The following is a 14,077-nucleotide window of genomic DNA, read 5'->3' on the forward strand; positions in this document are numbered from 1 at the left end:
TTGAACAGTGAATAAAAAAGTATTTGCAAAATCCCCTTGGAGTAATAGTGAGAGAGGGGAAAATTCAACTTCACCAAGTTGAATTCTTGATATTCTCACAAGCAGTGGGGACAACCAAAGCAATAGGCTGAGCCCCCAATCTTGGGGTTTGTTCATATGAAATTTAACCCCGCAAAGGATAGGCTAAGCTTACTTAAAATTAGGCCTAAGAGTCACCCCCAAGAGAGCCTCTTCTGTTGCTCAAATGTGGCCTCTCTCTCTCAGCCAATATGACAAGCAAACTCACTGCCCTCCCCCTCTCTACAGGGGACATGACTTCCAGGGGTGTGGGCCTTCCTGGCAACATGGACCAGAAATCCTGGAATGAGCTGGAACTCAGCATCAAGGGATTGAGAAAACCTTCTCGACCAAAAGGGGGAAGAGTAAAATGAGACAAAATAAAGTGTAAATGGCTGAGAGATTCCAAACAGAGTCCAGAGGTTATCCTGGAGGTTATTCTTATACATTAAGTAGATATCACCTATTTAGTTAAGGTGTAATGGAGAGGCTGGAGGGAACTGCCTTAGAATGTAGAGCTGTGCTCCAGTAGTCATGTTTCCTGAAGATGATTGTATAATGATGGAGCTTTCGCAATGTGACAGCGTGATTGTGAAAACCTTGTGTCTGGTTATCTACCTTATCAACAGATGAGTAAAAAAAATTAAAAATAAAAGTATTCTATCAAAACTTATAGCAAATATTCCACACCAATGTAAGTAGCTGCTGGTGGATAGGATATGGGAATCCTGTATTTTATGCATGATTGTTCTGTAAACCCACAATTTCTCTAATAAAGAGAAAAAAAATACCCCTCTCGACAGGAAATGTATAATATCCAAGTTGATAAAGTGATCCATCAAGTGAAAGTCATTCAGTTTTCTTGAATGATACCTTTCAGTATTTGATTATTGACGCGTAAAAAATGGTGACAAGGATTAACTCTATATCCAAGTTCTCTGTGGATTATCTGGATACTCCAGCCCTTCAATATCAAACCTGCCTACAATAGAGAACAATGCTGAACTTTTGCTACAACTCCATGTATTATAGAGGGAATGAGCTGATTATCTTCAATGAGCTACCTATCTTCAAAATAGCTAATTGTTATACATCCTACCTCATGGGGGGAAGGTGGAAATCTGTTTGTACTCAATAGATTCTGAACGTGTATTCTCAATATGCATTTGCTTTTATTTCTCACCATGCTTCCATCAGCAACACCATATTTATTATTATTGCTTCATCCACTGTTACAACAACCTCTATTAAATTGTGAAAAAGCAATTAATTTTTAAGTAAAAGAAGTGCCCAATGCCCTATGTGCATATTGATTGTCTTACTATGTACAACATAACCCTAAAAGAACAGATACAAAAGACCTGATGATTAATCCTTGTTATTCATGAGAAATATGGCTACTGGATCAACAACTGACAGGAGAAGGAAATGTCTAGATACTTGGGATTTCCAGGGATCTTTTCAATGCCACAATAATTAGGGGGAAATGATAATGGAAGATACCACAAACATATGTAGGCAAGAACATTGATACCACTAGAATGACATATAGGTCACCATACCACCAACTAAGTATGTGTTGGCTTAGAAAAAAAGTATATACACGTATATACACATGGACATGCATTTATATGTGTATATGTGCATGTATGTAATGGGTAGTAAAGAAAGGAAGATAGAAATATAAACTAGAATCTTATAACAATAAAATAAATAATGACTGGAAGAATCCTGAAGTCTTAGGTTTTTAAGTCAAATCGATTAAAATTCTATTAAAATTACTTTTATATATATTGAATTCAGATTATATATAATTTTAATAAAATATACACATGCAAATAAGTGAATATATGTATATGTTTATGTGTGTGCATGTGTGTGTGTGGTGTGTGTGTATATACATATACCATTTGCCAATTGGATTCCCTCTCCCATTTTATTCATATTTAAATAAAAGATACTTTTATATTAGGCAAATTCATTCCTTAACATTCTGTTGTTTGAGAGATACAAGGTATATTATGTTTTATATCTCATTTTTTTAAATCTACTTATTAATTAAAAAAATTAAGAACAAACAAAAACGTTAACATATAATTCTCTTCTACATATATATTCAGTAATTCTCAATATCATCACATAGTTGCATATTCATCATTTCTTAGAACATTTGCATCAATTCAGAAAAAGAAATAAAAAGACAACAGAAAAAGAAATAAAACAGTAACAGAAAAAGATTATACATACCATACCCCTTACCCCTCGCTTTCATTTATCACTAGCATTTCAAACTAAATTTATTTTAACATTTGTTCCCCCTATTATTTATTTTTATTCCATATGTTCTACTTGTTTCTTGACAAGGTAGATAAAAGAAGCATCAGAGACAAGGTTTTCACAATCACACAGTCACATTGTGACAGCTATATCATTATTCAATCATCCTCAAGAAACATGGCTACTGGAACACAGCTCTACATTTTCAGGCAGTTCCCTACAGCCTCTCCATTATACCTTAACTAAACAGGTGATATCTACTTAATGCATAAGAATAACCTCCAGGACAACCTCTGGACTCTGGAATCTTTCAGCCATTGACAGTTTGTCTCATTTCACTCTTTCTCCTTTTGGTTGAGAACTTTTTCTCAATCCCTTGATGCTAACTCTCAGCTCATTGTAGAGCTTTTCTCAATCCCTTGATGCTGAGTCTCAGCTCATTCTAGGATTTCTGTCCCACGTTGCCAGGAAGGTCCACACCTCTGGGAGTCATATCCCACGTAGATAGGGGGAGGGTGGTGAGATTGCTTGTTCTGTTGGCTGGAGAGAGAGGCCATATCTGAGCAATAAAAGAGGCTCTCTTGGGGGTGACTCTTAGGACTAAATTTTAAGTAGACTTGACTTATCCTTTGTGGGGTTTAGTTTCGTATGAAAAACTCCCAAGACTGAGGGCTCAGCCTATAGCTTTGGTTGTCCATACTGCTTGTGAGAATATCAAGAATTCAACTTGAGGAAGTTGTATTTCTCCCTGTTCTCAACATTCCCCAAAGGGGGCTTTGCAAATACTTTTTCACTCACTGAATGAATCATTCTGGAATTCACCGGGGCATCACTCTGGACAAACCAACAAAATCTCATGTCCTACCTGAGATTCCAAGTACTTATGGTGTTCAATCAAAAAAAATCTCATTTTTTATATTATATTATTTCTTTATGTTAAAATAATTGGATTACATCATAATGATTGTGTTTTATTATTTTACTTTATTTTAAAATCAGAGGGAATGGGGATCACTCAAAATTTAAGGGAAAAACTTATGAGACATTGGCTGTCCCCTTCTGGATAGACAACAAATGTATTTCTTTGCAGTAGTGATAGTTTCATTTTGTTGGAAATATATTTGTCTCAATTGTTATCTTTTTACATTTTTAAAATGTGAATCAACATGCTTGTAAATGAATATATGGAGCAAATCTTTTGGACTGGCTCAATTACTTATGTTCCAACTTTCTTCTGCTTTATCTTCCTTCACTATGGAGGCTGCAAAATAAAACAAAAACAAAAACAAAAAACAAAACAGTATTTCTTAGGTGATCTTGCAATGAGATTTCAGAACAAAGAAATGAATTTTGTATGGGCATAAGGAGAAAGAGAGGATTCGAGGCATCCTGTCGGCTGGTGTACTTGAAAAAAGCGACAATAGGGAAGTTTTCTAATTGTAGTTATGTGTTGGTGCTTTAGTGGTAATGGATTCCTGATTGAGGCAGTAACAACTGCAGCTTTGTTCACCTCCTTCTATAGAGTGACTTGTAAATCTTTCCTGAAAGTTCATCTTGGAATACTTTTCAGTCTTGCTAATAAACCCCTTTCCTCTGATACTTGCTAAAGTAAAATTTATTCTCTTCAATTTAATATTTCCTCAATTAAATAATACCAAAAAATGTTACATAAAGAAAAAAGAAGATAAAATAAACAAAAAACCAAACAACCAACTTGTTTTGGTTGGCTGTTTGTTTTTTGTTTATTTTGTTTTCTTTTATGCTGAAAATATCTCTTATGCTTCCTATTTTTATGTTGTACTGCTCAGGTCTGCTTAAAATCTGCTCAAGAACAGAGTCAGATGCAAAAACATGGTTGCTAATATTTACTAATATAGGGAGTGAAAAAAGGAGTGACACAGTGAGGAGAAAAAGGAGTAAATACATGGATAAGGGAACGACTGACCTGCCCCCTTTAGAAAACAAGTGCAACTGATTGATCCTTCTTGTGCGATTGCTTTAAGAATGGCCATAAGTTATGACATAAGTATTCCTTGGACAATCCAGGGGAAGGAAGTGAGACTGGGAGCATCTCTCTCCCTTTACTCTATTGCTTACCACATGGGCTGTAAGATGCCAGTTCCTCAATGTGATCTATACATTAAATGCAATCTCAAACAAAAGTCCTCAAACATTTCTCTAGATTTCACAAATAGTTGGAAAATGTATACAGAAAGTTTAAACAAATATAATGGTGAAAGCAATTCTGGACAAGTATAGCAAAGTCAGAAGAAACACCAACCACTTTTAAGATTTACCCTAAATCTACAATGATCAAACAATGGGCATTTAATGGTTCACAATTTTGAGGCTAGGCAAGGTGATGCTTTCTCCCCAAAGTCTGTAAAATTCTTGTGCTGGCTATAGGTGATCCTTGGGATTTCTTGGCTTAAATTTCTGCCTTACCTCTACATTCTCTTCTGGTTCTGTTGACTTCTGGTTTCCTGCTTCACGTTCCTCCCATTGCTATCTCTTTATAAAGCCTCTAGTAGTAGCATAATGACTTATCATGGGTCATAACAAAACTAAACTAAAAATAACACCTTCAAAGTTCCTATTTACAATGAGTTCACAACCATGAGAATTGGATTAAGATTAGAAACATTTTTTCTGAGATACATAATTAAATTTACCACACTATATATCTATAATTACAATTTTTTGCAGTTTTCTTGTCCAACTTTTTCAATAAAAACATCTGTATACTCTGAGCATACTGTTAAGAATCTTTGTTAATTTCTAAGTCAATTTTATCTCTCCCATAGCATATAAATAGACAAAAACTCGTGCTACAGTATTTGTAAATTTTCTATATGTCTATCTAGAGAACTTCTATTACTTTATTTACATCACTCAAAGTAGAGATTATGAAACTAGGAGAAATAGCTTATAAGACATAGTACCTATTTTTAGGATGTGGAGTGAGATGCTATAGGGAATGCTGTGGAAACACAGGCGCACACACATCAGAGATTTTCTGCAAATGACGGCTTTGTAATTTAGACACAGCACAAAGGATTCTAAAGTGTAGGGCAAAAATCCCCTCTGAGCTGGTCCCAGGGGAGGCCAACTGCTGTTTAGGGTCAGTGACTGCCAATTCTGCACACCTCAGTTTGTGTTGGAGATAAGCCACATCTGTGCTGCCTGAGAGACAGATTTTTATACCCCAGAGGGAGAGGCCATACCTCTGAGAGAAAAGCATGTATCAAGCAACATTGTGGAGAGTTCCACCCCTGATGAGCCCCTGAGACTGCTAGTTTCTAGTTTTGGCTCAAAGTATGATCAGGCCATTCCTTCAGATTTGACTTCATTCCTGGCTGTGGAATAGAACCATAATGAAACAACTGCACACAAATGAGGGGGTAGGAGAGAGCTGGAGAATGTGCTTGACCTTGACATTGTTGAATGTAGTCTAGTTTACTAAAGATGAGGTATACATACATATGATACACAAGAAACAGAAAGGAGTGTATTAGTATATTATAGATAAGATTTCCTCATCATTTTTCCATTTATATTATTTCTTTTTTATAGATTTAATTACACCAATTTTATTAGTTTTCATTTCTATTTCTCAATATATAAAATGAAGAACAATACTAAATAACTGAATATTTTATATCTTTTACTGTGTATTTCAAATAACTGCCTAATAAATTCTATCACTTCAGTCGGGGCAGTGGGGGAATATGGCCCCAGGTGAGAATTTCTATGTAAACTTAAGCTGAAATACTAATATATGGGTTGTATCATTAGTAAAGAGATATGGCATGCCATATCATAGGGTTAAGACAATCTCTAATATTTGATAGACCCATTTTAAAAATATGTATTACATGACTCAATCACTTTTAAATGAAACCAATTTAATCTTAATTTAAAAGATTTAACTACTTCTATTTTGTAAATATCCTTGTTTCTATAATTCAATATTTTAAAATGATATAAGACATTTTTGTTAATATTTTTAAGGCACAGAAAATGTTATGTGCACTGAGTTACATTATAGTTTAAAGGGTTATTAGAATTATTTCTTTTGGGTACCATTGTAGAATGAGTTTGTCTATTGTAAACTATTCAAGACTATGAATAGTTGCTTCTTAAAATGATCTCTGTATACCCACAAAAAGCCAAGGCTTTTTTTCTCTCATTCTGGAGAGCAAAAATACAGGAAACAATTCAGGGCAACCTGAAGTGCTGTATTGAGATGTTGATTGAAGTTTTATTCATCTTCACCTCAACATATTTTGTTTTTAATTAGTATATACATTAAAGCAATTTAAAAATATATAACCCTAAATGTGTAATTTTAAATGATAATGTTGGGTTACCAATTACCATCACATAAAAACTATTATGACAGGGTGGGCCACGGTGGCTTAGCAGGCAGAGTTCTCACCTCCATGTCAGAGACCTGGGTTCAATTCCTGGTGCCTGCCCATGCCAAAAAAAACCACGAAAAAACAAAAAAGCAACTATTATGACAATATTTTTAATTACAGGTGAGCATGTTTATCATGGTAATTGTATCACTTAAATTTGGCCCATGATAAATAGGATGTACTTTGACATTAAAATAGCTGTTACGCTTCAATGGTTTCTTCAGTATGTATTTTGTTTCACTTAATCTGTATGTTGACTAACCTTATTTTCCCAAAATAACTTTAGAAATAATCTTAATATTGTTTAAGAATTGCCTAGCATCTTAACGACATTAAATAATCCCAATTTCCAGTTAATTTGTATGTATTTTATGGAACTCCTAGTTTAAATACCAAACAAATATGTCTCAAAGTAAAGCATATAAATGCATATTACTGATGATCTTTCAGATCACAGTTGTAAGTGGATGACATTTGTGCAGGAAAAATTGTTTCTGTTGGACATTGGGAAGGGACTTTAATATTTAACAAATAATTTAGTCTTTTAATAATCTTCCATAAAATGTGAAAAATATGCAAACAACTGTCTTTATTATCACTGTATTCCCAGAACATAAGATTGAGCCTAACACATAATAAACTTCAAAATATTAACCAAATGAATAAATGATAGTGATTCTAATTACAATCAAGTTTTCTGTTGTCAGTAAATGGAAGGATGTAAAACTTTAAAGATAATCCTGGCATATTTTATGAGGTTGTTTCATTAAGCCCTAGGCCCTCATATAGAACATCACAATGAATTCTTAAAATTTTCCCTGAGGTTAGAAGAAACCCATTTGTTCCCAGCATAATATGTTGCATTTAAGTGAATACCAACTTCTATTGCTTCTATTTTGTTTCCTCTCCTTGTGAAGTTGTATGATATTCTGAAGAAAAGTCTTCGACATATTCTGCTCTGATTCCAGGCCACTATCCACTACTCTTAAGTGTTTGCTAATTTGGATCATTGTTCAGCCCTTGATGTTTGGGGGACACCAATCTCTACTGTATTTTTGTTTAATCATTCAGTCAATAACCCTGAGTCCACTGTAAATGAAGTGATTAATGTAAGACTAGCCTGTATAAAATTGTTTCTGTATAATATATCACATTATCTTGCCTTTCAAATTTGGAAAGGCATTAGGTCAGCTTTCATTTCAACTATTTATTTTGTTTTCAGAATCAAAATATCGTTTCCTTAAGTGTAAGCTGGTAGGATACAGAACAGTCAACTCTCTTTGGAGAAATTTGGTTTGAATCTATGGAAATGGGTTGATATATGCCCTTTTGATGAGCATTGTAGAGGCGCTCTTGGATTTGTTTTTGCTTTAAATATTTTGGAAATTTGGTTACAAATATAATATGACAGAATCAAACAGGATGTTTAGGCTTTTTAAAAATCCCCAGATTTTAAAATTTAAACAAATTAAAGGAGACATTAGCAATAAACCTTGGTTAAACCAGTCATATTTAACATAAGGTAAGTATGTCCTTAGATTTATTTTTTTGGAATATAATTTTGATTTTGAAAGTGTATGCTATGATTTACAGATGTAATCTAAATTATGTAAACATTAAAAATCAAATTACATGACACATGGTTATGAAATAAATAAAGGAAAGGAAAAATCAAATATACTGCAATAGTTTAGATGTACAATTCTGTTCTTTATAGAGTGAATACTTTGTGATTAATTTGGTTACATGATTTGTGGTATTATTGTCTAGATATCACTTCATAATTTTTAGTAATGCAACCAGCATGCAGAAACCATGGAATCATTTTTGTACTGGGTTCAGAAGAATTTATTTGATGTTTTTAATATGAGAAGATATAAATTATGTATTTACTGTTGCACAATATGGATTTTATACATAGTGAAGATTAATAGAGATCATAAAATGGCAGAAGACAAAAAACTGCAAATTAGTGATGGGAAGTAGGTGTATTTCATACCCAGGAATTTTATAGTAAAATGTGTGGGTAAATTAGTTCACATAATAAATCAACCAGTAAATCCTGATAAAATATCATTCTAATCTACAAGTTCGGTATCATCTGAGAAGTACAGGGACCAAATGAGACGTAACAGAATTAGGAAGGAATCTGGATGTTTTAAGTATTTTAAATAACAGACTTAGATTACAAAACAACTATATATTTACATCAAATACTTTAAACATGAACAACCACATATGCAAATCCTCTATTGCATCAATGGAAATATCAGGAGCTAAAAATTGAAACTATCAATTTTTGCCTCATCTAAAATTCCCCTTGAATATTGAGCAATTCCCATTCACCACCACTCAAGAAAATAATATTATTAAGGAGAAGTACTCCATCATTCTGGAAACAGAATTATTAAAAACATTTGAAATTTACAAAATTAAAACTAGGACTTAAATAAAAGTACTACTTGTTAGCAAATAGACTCATGTAAGTAATTGGTAAATAAAAATATATTCAAGAAGAGTACATTTAACAGACTTACAAGAGACCATTATAATACAGTATTAATAGAACTTAGAATTAATTAAAATTTAAATGAAATCTTGGATAGATACACAACCCAGCCATTAAACATCTCTCTTGATGATTATCAAGGAGAAATCACTATACCAGAAGAACAACTTCTGTTGCTTCAATCAGATGTAAACGCTTGAATGGGGAATAGAGGAAATAAATGTTAATTCCAATTAGAAAAGTAAAAGCTTGTAAAAGAACATGAGCAAAAATTCAAAGAGCATTGAGTATTGCAGTAAATCAGAGCGAATTTTCAGAATTTTTGCCTTAAAAGGTTTTAATCTCCTTTTTTTCAGTGACTATATTGAAGCATTCAGAGGACAGAAGTTGATACTGAAGTAAATGAGGATGCCTAGAAGGAAATGAGGGAGCAGTTAATTTGGGATATAAGGTAAAGAATTAAGAGACTATACAAACAGCATTGTGTTTCTATGTACTACAAAGTCATTCTTGTTTAAAAGTAAAAGGAAATTATGGTTTTTAAAAAGTTTTTAAAAACTGTTTACTGCTGCGATAGCTTTCTTATTTCTTTGCCTATTTTGCAGATAAAACCAAGAAAAATACTGTTCAAAAAAGGGAATAATGAGAAATAACATATCAGTAACAGAGTTTATTCTTCTGGGATTAACAGATGATCCAAAATGGCAGGTTGTACTTTTTATATTTCTTCTTGTTACCTACACGCTAAGCATGGCTGGGAACCTCACGATCATTGCCCTCACCCTTTCAGATCCTCACCTTCAAACTCCCATGTATTTCTTCCTTCGTAACTTCTCTTTCCTAGAAATATCATTCACTTCTGTCTGCATTCCCCGATTCCTTGTCACTATTGTGACAGGGGACAGAACCATTTCTTACAATTGCTGTGTGGCTCAGCTATTTTTTTTCATTTTCCTGGGTGTCACAGAATTTTACCTTCTAGCCGCCATGTCCTATGACCGCTACATGGCCATCTGCAAACCGCTGCATTACACAACCTTCATGAGCAACAGGGTTTGTGCTCTGCTTGTCCTTAGCTCTTGGCTAGCAGGATTCCTGATCATCTTTCCACCGATTATCCTGCTGGTACAGTTGGATTTCTGTGCTTCCAACATAATCAATAATTTTATCTGTGATTGTTCTCCAGTTCTGCAGCTTTCTTGCACAGACACGAGCTTTTTAGAACTCACGGCATTTCTTTTAGCTGTGGTGATGCTCATGGTCACCTTGACACTAGTTATTCTCTCCTATGCATGTATCATCCAGACCATTCTCAGAATTCCTTCCACCAGTCAAAGGAAAAAAGCCTTTTCCACTTGTTCCTCCCACATGATAGTCGTCTCCCTCTCTTATGGCAGCTGCATCTTCATGTACATTAAACCTTCTGCAAGGGAAAGAGTCTCTTTAAGTAAAGGAGTAGCTGTGCTCAATACATCAGTGGCACCCCTTTTGAACCCCTTCATATATACACTAAGGGATCAGCAAGTAAAGGAGGCCTTCAAGAACATGGTCCAGAGAGTGGCCTTTTCCTCAAAAAATTAATTTTGCGTATATGAAAAATATATCCTTGAAGGCAAAACTGAATGAAAAGCTCTCTGCTCTTCTCTGAATAAATTCCTTCTAAACATCTCATTTCATTCCTTCAGACAGACCTATTTATATATCAAGTCTTCTATTTTCTAATTAGCCTAAAAATCAGGTCTTATCTATTTTGTTGTTTTTTTTTTACTATTTTTTATTTTTTTGCTCTCTAAGTAAATTTTAAGTAAATCAATAAACTCCACTCTTACCCATTTCATGACAAGGTAACTTATTAATTCAATCCATAAAATAGTGATTCTATTAAGTAAAATGCTAATGAAAAACCTGAAACAAGCGTCTTTGATGTGAAACAAATACAAAGCGTCTTTGATGTGAAACAAATACAAATTTCTTAATATCTCGAAAACTCCTTGTTCATTGTCAGCAGGTGTACCATGTTATAAAATTAAATCTACTATTAAAATATCTTCTTGAATTTATTGATAAACACATTTAAAATATGTTGGAATACTTAAAGAATTTTAAGATAAAATGTACTGTCAGAATTGTTAACCTTATTATTTGAAAAGAGGATATAATGATTTTGTGTGATTTGCTAGAGAAAAATAACACAGTTCCAGTGCAATAGAAAAGATGACATTTACTTCAAGTTTTTCCTTTGGTAATATTTCCTACAAAACTTTATTATTTAACTGACAATATCCAGATTTTTGTCAATTGTATTTGATAAGGAATACTTTAATTTCTATAAAGGCATGACAAAAACTTTCATTTTATGCTCAGATTCTTTGAATGGATACATATGGTATTTTTTATTTATGTGAAAACAAATACAGAACCAAAATTAGAATGGTGTGAAATACTTTATTTTATTACTAAATACATAGCACTGTGTTGATTTTTCCAATATCTCTTTCATACAAAACTCCTCTCCCCTTCCCCCAAACCCAAGAAAACTACATTTGTAGGCATCTGAGAACTGACAAAAATGTGTACAAGTCTACTTTCTATGGTTAATGAATTCCTCAACTCCAGTGCATGATTAAGAAAATTGTTCATGTTGGAACACGCTCTAAGCGTGAATAGACTTAAAGTAGATTTAATTTTAGTTTTTTAAATTTTCGGTCTGGTCTCATAGTCCAGGTTAATGTAAAGAGCTCCAAATATTCTCAGAAAGTTCTGGGAGAAACACTGTTTCTTATTGCTCTTAAAAGAGATTGTCCTCAAGTACTCATAAATTTCTTAACATTTTCATTTCATGGAATGGTCTACATTTTATTTCTACCAAAATCTAACAGAATACCAATACAAAATGAAGATTATAGAATTATTTGAGTTGACTATGAGCTCTTTACTGAGTCACACAATTAAAAAAGAACACATCAATATAAGTTTCTTTTTAAGAATATAACAAGCAAGCAGAATGCAAAAATGAAAATCATGATTGTAGAAAAACATTATGCAAATGTTAATTAAATAAATATACACAGAATAGATGATATAGAAAGACGATAGAAAGAAAGTGAGAAATAAAAAAGATGCATAATGGAAAATGAAAAGGTAAGGATATGATGATCCCCTATAAGAGACTCACGAAGTAGAATCTAATGTTCAATACTAATTATACTCAGTAAGTGGAAAGATCACTATATCACTATATATCTTCCCAAAAGAAAAATTGTTAGGCCAAATACTAACAATTTCATTGCAAATTTCAAGTTTGGTGAGAAAAGCATCAATTACATGTAGGACGTCATGCTCTTCAGAGGCTCTCCAATAAATGTTGTAAAGTAACATTTATTGTGTACACTGCAATATTTCAAAAACATTTTAACAATGATGAAAATTACATTTATGTAATAATGAAACAAAATGAATTTGTACCTTTTTTATCAATCACATTGAATTTACAGTGACATTATTATTTCTTGGCAAATAGCAACATAAGATGTCATTTATCCTTATGGTTGAATAAGCATCTTGACAGATAATTCTGGAAAATATAAAGTTGAAGGGAGACCAAGAATTAAAATTTTTTATGTTACTAAGAAATGGAGCTTCACTAATTCTATATGAAACAGTCTTCAGACTTTATATACTACAGAATGTCCTTCAAGGGGACAATAATCATTCATGTGCCATTAAATTCCTTGGAATCATAATATAACAGATGATGATTGACTGAAGTAAAAGTTGTAATAATTAAGATTTTTGATTTAAAAATCTATCCGTCAGGTTATTTTGGAAATGCCTTACATTTCTTCTTACATTCTTAAAATGTTGAGAATGAAAGATGAACAAAATGAATAAAGAATATAAGTACAATTTTAAAAGAACATTAGTTTATATTGTAGCTTCAAGACGTATCTGCCTTTATCATAAGAAGATGGCTTATACTTAAAATATAGTCTTTTAAGTAAGAATAGAGTTATTGTTTTATCATCTTCCCAAGACATACTACCCATTTGTGTTTCTATAAAAGGCAAGCCACATTTTTCTTCTGTATAGAAATGACTTATACCTCATTGCAGTGAGTGGTATTATCTGTTTCTCTAAAACCTTTTTATAGTTTCCACTGGGATTCATAAAATTAAATTATTTATCCTTTACCTTTAATTCACACAGAGCTAAAGGAAGCATTTTTGTACAGTCCTTGAAGAACTTATTCTATATTTAATTCCTCTTTATATTGAAATCATACATCCAATTGAGCTTATGAGGAAAGAAGTTGAAATGATAAAAAAGCAAGACAGGAATTACTTGACATGGTCAGGTTTGTGTGCCAAGTTGGCTAGGTGGTAGTGCTTTGTTATCTGATCTGATAAGCACTGGCTTGTCTGTTGCTATGAGGACATTTCATGGACTTAAATCATGATTATGTCAGCTGTATCCACACGTGACTGCATTTGTAATCAGCTAAAGGGTGTATCTTCTGCAATGAGTGATGCTATCCTAATCAGTGGAAGACTTTTAAGGAGGATTCAGAATAGTCACTCTTCCTGGTTCAGCTGATGAGCATCTCCTATGGAGTTCATCCAGACCCTTTATTGGAGTCACCAGCTTCACAATCTACCCTACAGATTTGGACTCTTCCATTCCCATGGTTGTCCAGCCAGCCTCTCCTAAGAGTTCATTGTGGAATTCATAAGAGTTGCCAGCTTGTGGCCTGCCCTACAGACCTTGGACTCTACATTCCCATGGTCACATGAGACAACTTTTATAAATTTTATAC

The 14,077-nt window shown here is 33.2% G+C and overlaps 1 protein-coding gene across 1 annotated transcript in view; it reads left to right on the forward strand.

Annotated features, from left to right (window-relative positions):
* The window catches only part of LOC143690047 (olfactory receptor 6C75-like), a 32,181-nt gene extending 21,238 nt beyond the window's left edge, over positions 1-10,943 (forward strand). Inside the window, exons 3-4 of the mRNA XM_077168047.1 lie at positions 9,621-9,715; positions 9,870-10,943. Of these exons, the coding sequence (XP_077024162.1) occupies positions 9,907-10,845 (939 nt within the window). The 5' untranslated portion in view covers positions 9,621-9,715; positions 9,870-9,906 and the 3' untranslated portion in view covers positions 10,846-10,943. The remainder of the gene's footprint in view (positions 1-9,620; positions 9,716-9,869) is intronic.
* Positions 10,944-14,077: the final 3,134 nt, after the last annotated feature.

Source organism: Tamandua tetradactyla, chromosome 7, assembly GCF_023851605.1.
Source record: "Tamandua tetradactyla isolate mTamTet1 chromosome 7, mTamTet1.pri, whole genome shotgun sequence".
NCBI lineage: Eukaryota > Metazoa > Chordata > Mammalia > Pilosa > Myrmecophagidae > Tamandua > Tamandua tetradactyla.